Here is an 18,337-nt window from a genome sequence, read left to right on the forward strand (position 1 = left end):
ACCCTAGTTCACGATTATTTACAGTAAATGCAGATTTCCAGGTGTGCGAGGAGCAGCTGAAGCTTTAGCACTTGACCCTCCAAAAACCAACATGGCGGTGGAAAAATGCTAACACTGAGTACATCACACTGACTTCTTCAATCATTTATATACAGTCTGTGTGTGTGTGTGTGTGTGTGTGTGTGTGTGGGATCTCTATCGACACCAGGTTTGCTTCGACTGTTTTCCAGCCAAATCAAATGGAGGCTGTGTGACTTGGCTCAGAGCAGTCTGAGTGGTTTTGCATTTGGCTTAATGTCCTGCAGCGTCTTTCATTACAATACTGCAGTAAGCTGTGTGAGCCACGCAGTTACTTCAGAGGAAGAACTAACTCTGACTTTTTAACTTTAAATCGTGGTTTATGATTAACGCCCTGTTTTTCTCTCTGTGCTGCAACGTGACAGTGCAAACAGATTTATGCTAGTTTTCACCTTTACCTGGTTCTTATTCTTCACACATTAAACAGGTTTCAGGTTTCATCCACTCAACAGCACACACACACACACACACACACACACACACACACACACACACACACACTCTTGGTCAGTCACTGTGAATGATTTAGCTGTTAATGGCTCCAGATCTCTGACAATAAGTCAGTCGTTAATTGCTTCAGCCTGTCATAACCACCAAACCTTGCCTAAGATGACCTCATGACTCAGTGTGTGAGCAGCAGCTTAGCTCAACGACAAAGTGGTCCACGGGGACTGAGGAGAGACCGAAACAGCGCAAGAGAGAAAGGCGAACAATGACTGCCTGAACATGAGAGCATCTCTATTATTCACTGAGACAGTGTGTGTGTGTGTGTGTGTGTGTGTGTGTGTGTGTGTGTGTGTGTGTGTGTGTGTCTGAGTCCACTGAGCTGACACTGATCTCATCTTGTCTGACATGTAACCTCTTGACCTGCTACTGGACATGGACACCATTCATCAACACAGATGCACAGCAGTGAGAGAGCAACCGAGACAAAACTACAAATGTAAAGATTAGCAGAGCGCTTCCCACAAATCAGAATCTGGACATCTGCTCATGTTGACGCCACAGACTTCTCAGGATAGTGACTGAGGCAGCACACGAGTAACTCTGTGAGCCTTGAACCAAGTTACATGCACATGCAAACGTGTTGCAAACAACTTGTCTGTGTTCAGTCCGCCATTTTTGTAGTTCCAGCTCACATTTTTTGGGATGTAACGTGTCTCTGCTCTCACATTAGCCAGTAACTCTTTGCACTCTGACCGACTGACCTTCATTTTCTTTCTCATCGGGCAGTGAACACGGCACACTATACATACTGAGGCTTATCACCAAAATGAAAGTAGTTTTCTTAAAGGACAAGTCGCCAAGCATTATAAATGATGTAAAGGTTCGATACTCAGCAGGAAGTCCTAGGTTAGGAACAATCACAGTAAATGGGCTCTCTTTGACCTTCTGTTTTACAGGTCAAATCTTGCTCAGTAATGCAGAACGTCTGCTCTGCAGACACTTTGTCTCTCTCGTCTTATTGTTTCTGTCATTTTTCTTCCTTCTTTCCATCCAACAGTTGTTCTGGGCCATCGGTGAAATCCCAGTTTCCTTTCTGTTCCATTACATTCAGCACATTTGTGCCGTTCCAACGGTCTGCTTGTCCTTATAAGGCCTGAGTGAGAATCAGCACTGGGCTCAGTCTCGTGATCATATAGGAAACATCTCTGACTGCATCTGTGTGCACACTGTGACTGTGGATGGAGGTGTGCGATCACGTGCTATTGGCTGGGATGTTGTGCGTCTCACACAACCTTTGCAGAGCAGCTCGTGCGAGCAGCCTGACACAGTGTATCCCCTTTATTAGCATTCATTTCTTTATGCAGCCAGTCAGCCAGTTCTGTATTCAGCGAAGCCAACAAAGGACTGCAGGTCTTACCACGCTGTTTCTGGAATAATGCTGATGTGTCAGATTATTAATTTACATTGCTTTACTCCAGAGATGCCAAACACTAAACTTTATCCAATTTGTGCAATGGGTGAAATTTATAAGCGGTTCAATTCTTGCTTGAATCTGTCAGTGAAGTAAATAAAAGACCTTTTTTGCAAAAATGCACAGCACGGGGAAAGTACTCGGTGACAAAGAGACTGTCTCATATAACTGAGCTGCAATTTAATATAACTTTATTATATTAAGGCTGCGGAGAGAGAACATTAGAGAATATGAACTGTGCAATGGGTTTTATGTGTTTTTCCAAGAGAAAACCACCTGTGGTTTTAATATAAGCACTAGGCAGAGTGTCTATGTGCAGCATGCAATAGCACGACTGCTCCTGAAACTGCCTGCATGTGTTACTTATGTCTTTTTCCATGTTTGAATATAGATTTTTGGCATCGATGCATGCACGTTATTTTCCGTGCATGTCTTTTGATGTGGATTTATTCGTGCAGATGTAGAAACGACACCCCCTTAAACTCCTTTCCTTCAGTTATCACAGTGTCTGCTAGCAGCAGTGCAGCGTTCAGGTATCAGGACTTAGCCGTGGCTCCGTCAGGATGCAGAACAGCACAACTGTGTTTCCATATCCCACCGCGTCCAATTGCTTGGAGATGAGTCTAAATAGATGGACCTATTGATCAACTCAACCCACCGACAAGAGCATTTTATTTCTCAATGTCATATTTAATAGAAAAAAAACGCTGCGCCTCTTATTAAAGTGGAAAAATGGGAAACATTGAGGTTTAGAGAGAAAACATGCTCAAAGGCCATGAACCGAACTGAATGCGATAGAAAATTATATTAGGAGGAAGAAGATGCAGGAGGGATGAGGAGCTCCGAGCATCTCTCTTAACCCTGCCGACTCTCTGCTACAAGGTTTAGTGCTGTTCGTTCTCACTAACAGAGGTTTGGGGTTTAATCCCGTTCTCCTATATATATATCTCCTATACAACACTCAAGGAAACACGAACATTTCCTGTTTATAATTTCTAAAATGAAGCGTTTCAAGGTCCCAAAGGCAAGGTGTGTGTGTTAGTACAGAGTCATGCCCTGACACGACTGTGAAAGGACAAACACAAAATTCTGAAGGGCGATGACACGATGGACTCGATGTTGGATTCTGGTGGTTGTGATTTATTCATCAGGCCAAAATCTGAAGCTTCATTTGGAGATAAAATTTGATAAAACGCTTTGAGTGTTCGAGTAAAACATTAATATCTAAGAATCAGTCCATTTATCATAATTAGTTTTTCTTTTATTTTTGATGTTTTGTTTTTAATTCAGCTCAGTTTACAAAGTGGATTTTATTTAATTGATTGAAAAATTGTTTTTTTTTTTTTAGTTAGTTTTAGTCATTTGAATTATTATTGTGTGGGAGACATGTCAGAGGTGAGGATTAAGAAAACTGGTACAGATGTTACAATAAAAACATGGCAGAGATTTAACACCACTCCCTCTCTATGCTTCTATATAACTTTTATTTTAGTCAACTAGAATATTTTCTCATCTAGGTTAGTTTCCTATAATAACCTGGGTGACTTGAACATGTAACAGGCCGACTGGTGACTGACTGCAGGACTTCCTGATGGACCTGGATCACAGATGAACACCAGACACTGGGATGGATAAACGTTTACGTGTGAAAGCAGAGATCTGTTATTAACACTTTAAACTTGGGAGGAAGTATTTCACTTACATGCTCTGTTCACGCTGCCTCCACAGCAGGGAAACTGTGTTTATGTTAGTCAGGCGTCTGAAACTCGTGACTAACGTGACACATTTTCCCACATCGTGCCATTAAAGTGTCTTAACACGGTGAAAAAGGTTGTTAATGTGTGTCTACGTCCCAGCGTTTGTGACCTGTTTAAAGCTTCTGTCTGCTAAGGACAGGCTCAGGATAACTTGGAGGTTAAATGTGGGGAAAACCCCAAACTGCCCAAATCTTCCTGATTTCTCTGAAATGGACGGTGGGTTTAATTCCCACCTGATGCTACAAACAAGAGTCGACGTGTCAGACAAATAAGTAAAAGTGAGAAAGCGGCAGACAGAGTGAACGTAGAATGGGCCAAAAAACAAGATGTGTTTTTATGTGGGAAAGGTTCTGGGAATTACTGCGCTGGGATTTTCCCAAATTCTACTGTGAATCACACAATGGTGCGCCTTTTTCTGACGAGGTCGGAGAAAATCCTGGAGGCAGTTCAGAGGACTGGAACCTTGAACCAAAAAAGACAAACAATCGCACAAAACACGCTCGCCCACACCCACAAACACACACGCACACACAGACGCCCCTGTCTATGCACAGGACCGGACATGGTTCTAAGAGTAGAGGGAACTCGGGCTGCATCAACAGGATATGATAAAAAGTCCTATTATACACGTGCACGGGCAACATTCATAGATGAGCAATTTTTCATGAGCTTTTTTCACTTTTGATCTTTGCTGCCAATAACAATAAAACTGAATCTGCTCCATGTGTCTCGCTGAAGCTGTTAAAGGTAACAGTGACCTCTCCTTTAAATATTACCTGCAACTAATTCTATTCAAAGGAAAGAAATAAAACTACAAAGAAGCTAAACGTCTAACCGATAACGGGACTTGTTGTTCGGTTTGATCAAAGGCAGAAAATCGATCTGCTGTTCTGGCAAAAAAAACTTTAACACCAACAGACCTCAAAATACCCCAAATCCAGAGTGGACGGCTCCCTCCGCCCCAGCACGGTTAATAAGATGAAGCTGAAGTTCAGCTCGCACACAAGAATGCAGCTACAGCTGCAACTCAAGCCTGTCAAGTCGGCGCAACGAACACGGCATTAAAAAGGCAAATGCAAGTGAACCGCATTGCCTAGCAACTGTGACGAAGAGGATAGAGTCATCATCAGAGAAGTGGATGAGCTCAGCGGTTACAGAATTTGACAGGCATTTTCAGGGAGTGCAGGAAATAGAGGACTTTGTCAAATTTAGCACAAACTTCTGCAAATGTCAAGCTTCAGGAAGCACGTCTGCACCGGCGCGGCGGGGACGATCGGCAGGAAACGGACAAATTTAGACGTTACACGAACGAGAAGGAAGAAACAGAAACGACGACAAAGATACAAATTTGTGCAGATAAACGAATCCGTGTGTTTGTTTGAGGGGAAAGGGTCAGCAGCGGGGGATTCTTCTTCATTTTACCTCATAGTCATGAATAACATTTATAAGAATATGGAAATAAATTAATACTGTTTAGAACCACAGAATGGACAAAGCACGAGATTATGGTGATAAACGAGCATCAAACCAGCAGAGGCTGTGCCCTTTTCTAATATAAATATAAAAAATATCAGAATACAGGAAGGACTGCAGACTGTAACCCATCCACTCTTTCTCACATCGCTGCTGTTTCAGCGCAGCTGCACTGGCTACATGTTACATTTACAGGTGGTTTAAAAATGTTACAGCACGTTTCCAAAGCGTGGATTAAATCCAGGATACATCACAGGTCACAGAGGCCATCCTGCCCACATCTCCTGTCTCCCGTTTGCCTCTAAATGAAGGATCGGACCTTTATATGAATTATATTTACGTCAAAAGTGATTGGTCACTTTTAAAGCAGTGATGCTTCACAATGAGCTGCTTTATTGGGAGCGCAGAGGAGTCACAGCTTGTCTTATAATCCAACAGTTTGTTATCATTAAAGCAGTGACAGCTGTCAGTTTTTCCACTGTTACACAGCAAACACACTCAGAGTACACCCCCAAGGACACGGGTGAAACTAAAACTTCATGTTTGATGTTATGGTGTGATTGTGCCATCATAGGGCGTTGTATTGGAAAAATAAAAAGTCTGTTGTACAGCTCTCCTCACGCCCTTTCATATGACATATTACTCCTTATGGTTTTTTCCAAGGTCAACTTTGACCCTGGACGCTAACAATGAAGGTGCTAACCTAGCCAACAAAGGTACTCGTGTCCCCCTAAGCCAAATGTGTCGTTGTGAAGATTGAAGATGATCCATAAAAAACTTGTGGGTAACATGAAGTCGTTACTGATTTTGGTCTGACCTTGACACAAAAATGAAATCTGCAGAATTTACGTGCGCGTGTTAAAGAATTGCTGCACCTGTGAATTGAAACTATTCGCTGATGGACTCCATCAACAGCCATCTCCGAAAACGTTAGAGCACTTTTGCAAATATGTGATGTCTTGATGAATCGAGCAGGTATTTGAAGTTCACACAGAAACGTTCTCGCATGAAAATATCTTAAAAGTTTATTTTGTGGCACAGACAGAGTAATATTTCAAACTCCGCCCCTCTGCGTTCCTCCGCCACTGCCTCCTTTGAGTTTTGGATGAAATGGATTCTGGGATATCGCATTTCGTCATTTCGAGCTGATTGGAGACCAGAACAGCCAATCAGATATTTTTGCATCCAAGTCTGTGATTGGCTGGTTTTGTGGCACAAATATAACGGTGTACACAAAGAGTTGAGCGCGCACGGGCAGAAATGTTGAGAGCGCGAGCGACACATTGCGAGCGAGCGCAAATGCAAAAACTGAGCGAGAGGGGCTGCTGTTGTGTGCGTGTGTGTGTGTGGATAATAGCAAACACTGAAATACATTTTTTGCACGCAGCAATGAAGTTTGTTCACTCAAATTCAGCTTTTCTTCGCTCAAAATAAATTTCTCCTCAAAATGCAACACTTGCACCTGCAATTTTTTTTTTTACGTGCGCTCAAATTTTTTTTACGTGCGCTCAGAATAGTGGCACAAAAATAACGCCATAAGGCGATGAGGTTACACCGGTAGGAAAACAAACCAGCTCAGTGAGTAGGCAGATTTAAATTTGAAACCTGAGGTCGTTTCGTTCTGCCTCACATAACAAAACAACATCAGTAATTAAACGACTGACTGTAAATGAGCACGCATATGTAAACCCAAAGTACGGCAAAACTATCTGATGGTTGCTCATTATAATTTAATCTAATAATAAAGTCGGTGTCACACCACCCACCATAACAATTGGCTTGTGTACAGTACTCTGTGTGAATAACTGTGTGTAAATGTGTGTGTGTGGGACAACACAACAGCGCCCTGTTGATTTAGTTCCCCGTCTCCTTAGGGAGAAAGTCTGTTGTTGTCTTCCAAAACACACACACACACACACACACACACACACACACACACACACACAATGCGCTCACTTGGAAACACAGTTGTGGTGTGGCTTTTGTTGCTTGATAATTGTTTTTAGCAAAACATAATTTTGCTAGCGGAGACAGCTAACCCATAACCATGAATCAGTGAAATGGTAATGGAGCCATAGGGGGAAAAAGGAGAAGAGGGAACACGTCGAGCCCACTGTGGCAAAAATGCAAGATGGGCACTCTCTCTCTCTCTCTCTCTCTCTTTGCCTTTATCAGTGTTTTTGGTCTTGGCCGCTCCACACTTTACTTTTCATCTTGTTTACTTCTCAAAGCCACTCAGCCAATCCTATAAAAACACACATCAGAAGAAGAAAAACAAACCAAGAGAAGTGGAGCTGAATTAGCCACCAGCTCGCCTCCATAAGCATTATTCTCTCCCCAACCATGCGACAGAGAGCCAGTCAGGTAAAAAAATCGCTTATGGTTTAATTAATAAATGCATCATCCGTAATGAGAGAGGCTCGTTAGGTGCCGTGGCAACCGCTACTGGTCTTCCTTCCAACTTTCACACTTCAAACTTCATTTGCACCTCTGAAGCATGCTAATTGCTCTCACGCTCTGCTATATAAACGGCGACAAAGTTTTCTTATTTGGAGGCAGGGAAGAGTGTAATGCGAGGCTATCGATCGGAGGGGAAAGACGATTGCCCCCGGCGGGTCACAAACCAAATTACTTTTAGATGTGAATTAAAGCGGGAGCCGAGCATAAGTCTGGATAAGCAAGCTGTTTAGATGCAGTGACACAGGTGATCAAATTCCTAATCAATCATGGTAATTTCATTACTTTAAAAAGTCACAGATTTCTAAAAAATAACTTTAAAACAAACTTTTATTATCAGCTTGTTTTTGTTCCAAATGATCCGCCCGGGCATTTCCTAAAGCGTCTGTCCAGCTAAAGCTGCAAACGGACTGGAAAACAGGCACGGCGAGAAGAATGCACAGTCCGGGGAGAGAGGCCACGGATGATGAGCGGGTTCAAACCTCTCCGGCTGTGAGGCAGCGGCACTAACCACTGCAGCGCCGCGCCGCCCATAGGGGACGGTGCCAAACGCAATACCGCCCGAATCTTTACATTTTCCCACGCACACACCCACACGCAGATGTGGTTAATGTGTCACCTCGTAGTCGTGGCATCGCCCAGCCCGACTGCATGTATTAATTATCCTTTTTATGTTTTAAGCTGGCTGTAATGAATGTTGACAGCGTCTGTGTACACAGAAGTAAAGCTTCTGACTCGGGCTCAATGAGCAGACTCGAGGAGTTCACGGTCCGGCAGTTAAACTGTGATTGCTGCAATAAACCTATCCGTTTGTTATAGCAGATTAATTTCAGCTCCTCGGTCCAGCGACGGGCCTCTGGCTTGTTTCCCACTCTGTGTTGTCGTGTTTCTGGATGTTAGTAACAGCAGTCGGGGACGCGATCCACTGAGCTCACTCTGGGATCTCAGGTTTACTCATCCAGACATTAGCTGTGAGTATTAGTTAAAATAATCTACTCATTTAGGCCTCTTTCATTTGAAACATGCAGCTGATTTTGCAGGATCAAAATTATTATTATTTTTGTTAAACTGTTAAAACCTGCAGCACCTGTATAATCAGACAGTTACTGCACGAGGACCTAAAGGAGCAGGAAAGAAAGCAGAACCGTATCGTCTAAACCAGCAGCTTTGTTCAGTCCACAACATATTTGCATGCGCTTCATTTGCAACGGTGGCGAGCGCAGTCATTGCAGGGTGACACCTGGTGCTAACGTGGGAGGTGAGTTCTTGTTAGCACATTAATAATTTAACATTATTACGGCAGCGCAGACGTGCTCCTCGGCGTCTTCCAGCGTGACTCAGCCAATCTGAGCGCAGACGTGATGGTGCCTGGATGTGAATTTGTGATTTGAAAAACACTACCTGCCGAACGACAAGCGCATAAAACCTCTACTTATCTCCTCCGTGTGTGTCATCCTCGTGAAAAGTGGATCATATCAGTCCCATCGGCTCAATGCCCACGGGAGCCGTTCACGTCAAAGAGCACCTTGCGACTGACAGCTAAAGGGCCTTCATCACTTGACAGCCGCAATAAAAGCAGTGATCATTCTGATAGAGAATAAGAAACCTCACACACACAGCACTGTGATCTCTGTGTGTGTGTGTGTGTGTGTGTGAGCGTCACTGTGCTGCTTACCCTGTGTGGGTCGTTTTCATGGCCTCTGCGTCGTGGGTCCAACTCTTCATATGGCGGCACCATTCCTTCTCTTCTAGCCTGCTGGTATTCTCGCCTCAGCTGCTGGATCCGGTCCATACTGCCACACACACACAGACACACACACACACACACACACACACGCACACAGAAAACAAAAGCAAAAGGAAACAAGGCTTTAGATGATTATTGCAAACAGATATGCCAACATAACAAACAGAGTAATAGACTCTTATTGGAAAATAATGAGCATAACTGTGGGATGTATGGATGCTAACCCTGTACTGCCAACTGTATCACACTCAGTACATGAGTTTGAGTGTGTTTTGGAGATTTCTTCATCAGTGTGTTTTCTGTAAACCCAGAATAAATCTTACAAAAATGCCACATTTAGGCAAAATGATACAAATTAATTTGTCAGAAAGTTCAATAAACAGATTCGAGTTTTCTCATAAGTCAGAAATGTTAGTCTGAGATTTGGATACAGATGTTTTTATTGTGTGAATGTTCAGCCCGCCTCTAGCATGTCGCGCTTTTAATGCTGTATTGAAACCTGAATTATGAGACTCCTCTGAGGCTGTTTGCACGCCTACAGAGTGGCTCCCAATATGAAAAAACATGCATATATTTAACAAAATTATTTTCTCAGTTATAATTAGAGCACCATCTGGAAACTCCAGAATTTTCTTCAACTTGCAAAAAACAGATTTTTTATTTTTATTTTTATTTTTTACAATTTGTCACATTTGCCGATCCAACTCAGAAACTGAATGAAAAGTTTTCCTTCTTCATTTTTGTGACCAAGAATTTAAAGTCAAAAAGTACTTTTATTTTGAATTACTCTGAAATGCAACGATTTCCTATTCACAAACACTACACCAGCCTCCTTCTGTCAGTTTTAGTAGAATTTCAGGAAACTTTACATCATCGGTTTTATTCTTTTTTCCATGTAAGATATTCATGTTCGAATATTAGCTCAGTATGAAAACAAAGACCTGAGACTGGATTGATGGGCATTAAAAAAAAAAGGTAAATATCTTGATTAAGTATTTGATGTATGAAGCAAAAACTCATCAGCAACCATTATATCTATAATGTACAATTTCCAGGTAAATCAGAGGTGGCCGAGCAGAATACAGTCTATGTGATGATTTGAGATGGAGTGACTCAATACATATAACACTAAATGACATCAATTCAATTTTATTTTATTCAAACAGCACCACATCACAAAGACAGTCGCCTCAAGGTGCTTTATATTGTAAGGTAGACCCTACAATAACACATTTCTTACATTTCTTAAATGTAAGAATTCTTTCTTAAATCTCGCATCTGACAAATTCTCTCCATATGGAAAAGACTAAAACTAAGAGTGAAAATAATAAAAACTAAACAGAAACAAGAAAATCTGCTCTGGAAACAAAACTGAAACAAAACTGAATTAAAAACAAAAAGTCAAAATAAAATAAAAACTCATTATAACATACAAAACTGTAAGAACTGTTTCGTGTTCATTCTGATGCTTCCAGGCCTGTATAAGCACAAACTGCTGAATTATACAGTTATTACACTTTCTCAGAATTTCCATTAATGTAACACAATAGCCTGTTCAATTCAGGTCAATGTTACTTATATAGCACCAAATCACAACAACAGTTGGTTTATACTGTAAGGTAGATCATACAATAATACTGTGGTGGGGCGTGGTTTGCGGTACTGTGTAGGTAATCACGCCTACCGTGTTAAAACACGGGGACTCAGGGATTGTTGTGGTGGTGTGACAAAGGTGAATAAAGATGGCTCAAAACGCAGATCTGTGGTCCCGTTGTGCCTTAATTTCACCACAAATACATACAGAGAGAAAGCCAACAATCATATGACCCCCTATGAGCAAGCACTGTGGCGACAGTGGGAAGGAAAAACTCCCTTTTAACAGGAAGAAACCTCCGGCAGAACCAGGCTCAGGGAGGGGCGGGGCTATTTGCAGCGACCGGGTGGGGTGAGAGAAGGAAGACAGGATAAAGACATCATCATCATCAGATGGCCGTCCTGATGATCAATGAGGAAAAACACACCATCCTAAATGAACACTTGTCTTCTAGTCCGGCTACAAGTACAATATTAATTTAATTTAATCTCAGCTGAGAAAGTGAGATTTGACACTGTTACACTGGAGAGAAATACAGCACTGACAAGCATTCACACGTTAACCTGTAGCACAAAAGGGAAATCAGTGGGGACGCTACATGTGCTGCAACAACAAGGACACTGTGGATTTAGGCTGAGGGGCAGTTTTAAGTGGCTACATTGGATTTTTCTTAAATTCGTCAAATAAAAAGTCACAGTTGAGGTTGGCCGGGGATATGTGGTTGCTTATCACCTTGAGATGGTCCTTTACCCCCTTGATGGTAAATGGACTGGTTCTTATACAGGTTCTTATACAGCGCTTTTCTACTCTGAGCACTCAGCGCTTTACACAACGAATTCATTCACCCAATCACACAGGCTGTTAAGTGCTCCCTATCTAACATTCATACACATTCACACTCCGATGGATGCATCGGAGGGAACATGGGGTTAGTATCTTGCCCATGCAGACTGGAGGAGACTGGGATCGAACCACCAACCACTGGCTGGTTCCGGGTAGTAGCCAGTGGTTACCACCTGAGATACAGACACCCCACATTTTTTGATCTCACTATCCACGAAGCACAGGGGCTAGCCAGCAAGCAATGATGTGTGTGCAACACACTGATTAAGGCGGTGCGATCTTAGACGTCTGCACTGATGAATGACATATTTTACTTTGTTGAGATTTGGAAAAGTTAACGGTTTTGGTTAAAATAACGTTCATACGGTTAAGCCTATTTGTGTAAACTGTTACGATGAGTTAATACAGTCTTGGCCAGGCATCTGTAACAAGCTAGGAGTGGGACCTCGGTGTGGCCACGTCCTCTGAGTTACTTTTCTTCCTGCGACCAAACAATTTTCTTCCCTGACTGAAAGTGAGTCCACTAGAACGGGTCAGCGTCACAGAGGAATTAGACAGAGCCAGCTGGGTACATGCAAGCATATCTTCAGTTTCTGTGAGCACACTTCCAAGGACCAATATTTTGATCTTTGTCACTTTCTACATCTGTATCTGTTTTTCCATCTTTTTTTATTTTTCTCTTGCAAAAACAAAAACATCAATCATTTTATGAATATGCTTTCTCTCTGTCAGCACAGGAAATATGCAGCATATCAACACTGAACTCTGGGCTCAGGCACACACACACAGACTCACTCACCCGTGCGTAATGGAAATACAGAAAGTCATATCATACACATATGTACCCATATGCACCATCAGGACTACAATTTGCAATTTCATGAACTGAAATGGTACGAGGAGAAAAAACCCGCACTCATGCAAAATCAGGTGATTTCTAAAAAGTACGAAAAATAGCAGCACACTCACTTTCACCTCAAGGCTTCCTTTGAACAAAACCTGGGAGATCATGCATGGATTCTGGTCCCATCTACATCTCAGTATGTGTGCTTCTGTAAAGCTTCAAACTGCTTATTCTAGCTTACTGGGATTTTCTCATTTTAGGTTTTGAACCAGGTGAGAAATCTCAAATATTCTCATAATTGCACAAACTAAATATTAAGCACCCCTGAAAGCATACATGCATGTTTATTTTAAAAGAATGCTTTTGTAGACTTCTTTCGGACTAATCATTGCTTGGCGTCTGCCCTTTCAGATCAGCCCGTCAATGAGCCATTGTCTTCTGACGCAGCTAAGAAAAACAGATTAAAAAGTAAGAATTATGACCTTATATGTCCAGACACAGAGGCAGGAATAAATTCCACAGTGATGATGCCGGAGTGGGAAAAACAGAATTACAACACAGCAAATACCAGAAGCACTGTACTAGAAGTGTAACATTTCTTCTTAGTCAAAAAACAGTTAGTGTGATTTCATAACCATGTGACATACAAAGTGCTTGTGATGAATGATGTTAACAGAATGGAATTTATACAGTAAACTGCTTCTGTGTTTCACTGGGTATATTTCTTACCATTGAAACCAGTAAAGTCACCAGTTGCAGTGAACTGAGTTCTGTTCTATCAAAGAGAAATGTCCAGCTTTATTTACTCTGGAAAACCTAATGAAGGAGTCAAATATGAGCCAGAGAAGCTCAGTCCTGACCAATGACAGCTACACATCGATGAGTTGGTGAGGATATGCTGATCTGCCAGTAGTATTACATTTAGCCTCTGTTAGCTGCTGTTAGCCCCTGTTAGCATCTGTTAGCTGCTGTTAGCATCTGTTAGCCGCTGTTAGCATCTGTTAGCCACTGTTAACTAGCGATGGGATTTTTAGAGAACCGGCTCTTCAGGTTGTTTTGTTGCTTTAATTAATTTATTATTAACAACAATATAAAATTATGGCAAAAGGAATTACTAATGTAAAAAAGTGGTTTTATTTATATATATTTATATATATAAATATGCGGTGGCCCCCTAGAGACAAAACACGTACAAATTTAAAAACACATTTCTAGCATTAATTGACCTTCCCAAACAGAGCTACCTAGATCACTTAAATTACACAATTGAAAGCATGTGTGTATTGTTTGTGTATTTATACACAAGCACACATATATATATATTCAAATAATTTTAAAAAATGTTCATTTTCCTGTTACTACCACACAACAAATCCGGTTGTTGGTACTTGCTGGCTTGTGTAGCCACGAGGTAACAAAAGCTCAACACTGCCCCCTAGCATCCTGATGCACTTCTGTTGTGTTTTGTACGTGTTTTGGACTTTGTACGTGCTTCTGAGTTTTTACGTGTTTTGGAGTTTTTACATGTTTTGGAGTTTTTACATGTTTTGAGGTTTTTACATGTTTTGGAGTTTGTACGTGCTTTGTCTGTAGGGGCCACCGTAAACATACTTTTATTTATTCACTCCACATAAAATGTAATAAATAAATCATATAATACAAAAAACAACTATTTACATTTCAACTTTTAACTATTTAAATTTTCAGCTTTTTCCTTTATAAACAAATTTAAAGTGAAACAACACAAAACGCTGCAAAGAACAACACAATTAAATATAAATTAAACTATGAAAACAAAAAGAACATGCACATTCTAATGCAAAGACAGTTATGCAGGTTTAAATACACTTTCCAAAATAATTTGATAATATAAAAAATACATTCTAAATCTAAACGAATGTGTGCACATGACCAGAATGACTCAAGTAAAAAAATATAGCATGGAAAGAAAAAAATTTCAATGCACTTTTAGTGAGAAATGATTATGAGAAACGAGCTCCATGACCACAAGTTTCCATCAGTTTCTGTGGGTTTCATGGCCACGGCTGCATTCAGATTAACAAATGACATCTGTTCCTTTTTGATGTGTCTCAACCAGCAGCACTCACGCACACAGATGGAGAGAAAAAAAGCCCAAAGCCAGATGCTTGTTCATGAAACGTCTTTGAAATGCAGGTGCAGGTATATTTTTATTCACATATCAGGTTTGTTGCAGTTGGTCGCTGACAGTCTGGCTGGCAGGCAAAGAAGAAAAGAGGTGGCCTAAGTGATCTAATTCCTGGGAAAGAAAGTAATAATAACCATTGTTCAGGAGGTAATTTCAGCCGACACTGAGAGGGCCTCTAACGGCAAATGAAAAACAAGGTCACTGCTGCAATCTTAATTCAAAGCTATATTTTTTACAAGATAAAATATTTAGGTGGTTTAAATGGTGCAGCTCTTCATAAATCTGTGATATCATACTGTGCAAAAGTGTTGAGCCACCTCATTTCATCGTATTTTCCTTATTTACTCATGTAAACATACATGAAAATAAGATATAAAAGGCAAAAAACAGAATGTGCTGCCAATATTTGGTATGACCACCTTTGTTCTTTACACAGCCTGAACTCTCTCCACTCGTGCTCCTTCTGTTTCAGCCTTTTGTTCTGTTCTCTGTAGGATGACCCACGCTGCTTCACTGATGCTGAGGTGTGTTTTTCTATCCAGGTGTGCTTTCACAGCACGGGCAGGTGTGTTTGGGATCATGCTTTCCAGCGAGTATTACATGGTGGATTAAAATTTGGTAGTACTTTTCTGTGCTGGTAATTCATCAGTTTTAACAAGATCGTCAACACAACTGACAAAAACGCAGCTCGAGCCATGACAGAGCCTACACCGCTGCACCTCTCTCTCTTTTGTCTCTCAGTAAGGCCTTGACAGTCTCCTTCCACTGAGATCATTTTTTGATAATCATTTATAGGATTACCTCAAGGTCCAGATGCATCTCTCAGCTCCATCTCACGTCTTTTTGTGTTTTTACTAATTCTTAAGGATGTGCCTTTCAGCTGCAGACAGCTTTTAGGCCTGTCACCTCTTCATTTGTCCAACATTTGTCCAGTTTCTTCAGTTCTTTTTTTAAACACACTGCACACCATGCTGAGAGATGTCGAGTTTACTGTTAACAGCTCTCTGACATCTTTCATAGAGTCAGCTAAAGAAATGAGAACAAATTCTATGTTTTCGGCTGCCTAAAGGTTTAATTTAAAACTGGTAATTTGCTGAGTTGTCTGTTCATCCCTCAGTTAGGAGCCTTGTTATGGTTGAACAACTTGCAGGTCAGTGTTAAGTGGCTTAAACTGAACATGGTCAGGTACAAGGACTGGACTGAAAATGAGAGAAAAATAAGCCACATCTAAAAGAAAAGCTTACAAAGTTTGGCTTCAAAAACTGAAGGGTGGCTCAAGACTTTTGCACCGTACTGTATGTCTCATGTACAAGTCTGAGCAGATCCAGCTGACAGTCTCTGCTACAGATCTGATGTGACGAACAAATTAGATTTAAGCAAACCCTAAAAAATAACGAGCCAATTAAAGATCTGCGGTAACGCCGTAAGTGGTCGGAGTAACTCTCTGGATATTTGTGTAATGATGAAATCTTCAGTGTCCACCTCTAACAGAAAACAAATCCCCAGCGCACTAAATGCAGTCATTAGTCAGTCATTTATCAGCTTACCGGAGACACTGGAGAGACTATGCTAAAAAGCTGCACTGATGTACAGCAGAGGAGGATGCATTAGAGTGACACACAATCTAGTCTGTGTGTGTGTGTGTGTGTGTGCGCGTGTAGGAGTGTTTCTACTTGATACTCTATCCTAAATGTGAAAGAACGCTGTGTCAGCAGGTACCATAACATCCACTGTTAAATGAGTACATTTGGAAGTGAAAGAAGAGAAGCGAACAGAGATGCCAACTGCACCTGATGACCAAGCAAAACACGTTTTACAGTCTAGACTCATCGCTGAGATGAAAACATCATCATCCTCTCTCAAATAAATGTTTACAGTTCTCTTTTATGAGTTGAAGCATGTATTTTATCACATAAACATATCCTACAATGTTAAAAGTGTATTTTATGTTGACAGGATTCAGCTTCCTGAAGGTCGTATATGATTCCAGCTCATGGAAGGCAGTAAAAAAACCTCACGGAGCCCGGCAGATCGTCACTTATCCTCCACTCTTTGATCAGTCTGTCCAAACATACGTGAGTGCACGTGCTCCTGTGAAGAAGAGGAGGAGGAACTGGAGGAAATATAGAGAGGCGGAGGTATACGTACCCTGGATGTATACGTAGCTAACCAGCTAACATCACTCAGATGACACGCACACCAAATATATCCATGTCCCTCACCTTATGCTCTTTTTATTGACGGAGGGCCTGAGGGGAAATTATGTGCAATGAATGAGCAAAGCATTTGTTTCTGTCTGCAGACATACACACACACACAGGAACTTCATGTGATTTATGACCCTGCATAAAAGGAAGAGGACAGGCTGAAGAATAAATAATAAGTGTGACAAACACACATGTATGCAAACAGCTCGCGACCACAGAGGACCTGAAGGAGCTATTGATCAGCTGTGGAGAAACGAGTGAGCCATAAAGAGCGCAGACTGGAATGACTTCACTGTTTAACTACGGCGCGGTCATTAACCATGAACACGCCTGCGTCATGTGACAGCGGCTCATACTGCAGCACAGCTCTGCTATGTGCTCCTTCACCACACCGTAGACGAGACTGTGCCCAGAACACATTTTCAACTAAAATATATTGTTTTCATTAATCTATATTTAAGTAAAGCAAGGCATGGGCCCACAGGAGCAGGCTTTACTTTCTCCTTAACATACACACACACACACACACACACACACACACACACACACACACACACAGAGCACAGGGAGATCAATCTCCTGCTCTTGCTCTGTCAGACCAATAATAATTTTATAAATGTTTAAAATCAGAATCGGAAACTCGGCGTAGCTGTTAATAACGCTGCTATTAATAATTCAGAATTCTGTTCCATTAATAACATGGCGAGATGCTCCCTAAAATATATCAGCGTCCACAGTAAAGAAATATGTCCTTGTCATTAAACTCTATAAATATTTACGCGACTCGTTATAAAAGAAGCCGTTTCTTTTTCTGTAATCCCTAACGTTCTGCGTCCCAGCTTACTGTAAAGCAGTTTTGTGGTCAGGCGTGTACTCGGGTCATGTGTACACGCTGGGTTACGCCTGCTCACCTGCTCATCAGTGCAAATATCTACTCAGCCAATCACATGAAAGCAGTTCAATGCTTTTAGGTAGACGTGGTTGAGGGTTCACAGACAATCGTCTGAGGTTATCAGGATATGCAGAAGAGCATCTCTGAATGCACAACAAGTCGAGCCTCGTAGGAGATGGGCTGCATCCTCAGATGACCACAAGGGGTGTGGTCTCCTGTTTCCTGTATGAGCTGCACAGGCTGCCTTTGGAATGTGGTTGGACGGGAGATGTGCATCATGGATGTGCACGAATCTGCAGAAACTGTGTCATGCTATCACGTCAACATCAACGATGATCTGCGAGGAATGTTTCCAGCACC

The 18,337-nt window shown here is 41.6% G+C and overlaps 1 protein-coding gene across 1 annotated transcript in view; it reads right to left on the reverse strand.

The window, feature by feature from the left end:
• The window catches only part of LOC120731028 (partitioning defective 3 homolog B-like), a 207,061-nt gene that overhangs the window by 39,130 nt on the left and 149,594 nt on the right, over positions 1 to 18,337 (reverse strand). The window contains 1 exon segment of the mRNA XM_040027756.1: positions 9,359 to 9,476. Within this exon segment, the coding sequence (XP_039883690.1) occupies positions 9,359 to 9,476 (118 nt within the window).

The sequence above is a fragment of the Simochromis diagramma genome, unplaced genomic scaffold, assembly GCF_900408965.1.
Source record: "Simochromis diagramma unplaced genomic scaffold, fSimDia1.1 OVJJ01000343.1, whole genome shotgun sequence".
Lineage (NCBI taxonomy): Eukaryota > Metazoa > Chordata > Actinopteri > Cichliformes > Cichlidae > Simochromis > Simochromis diagramma.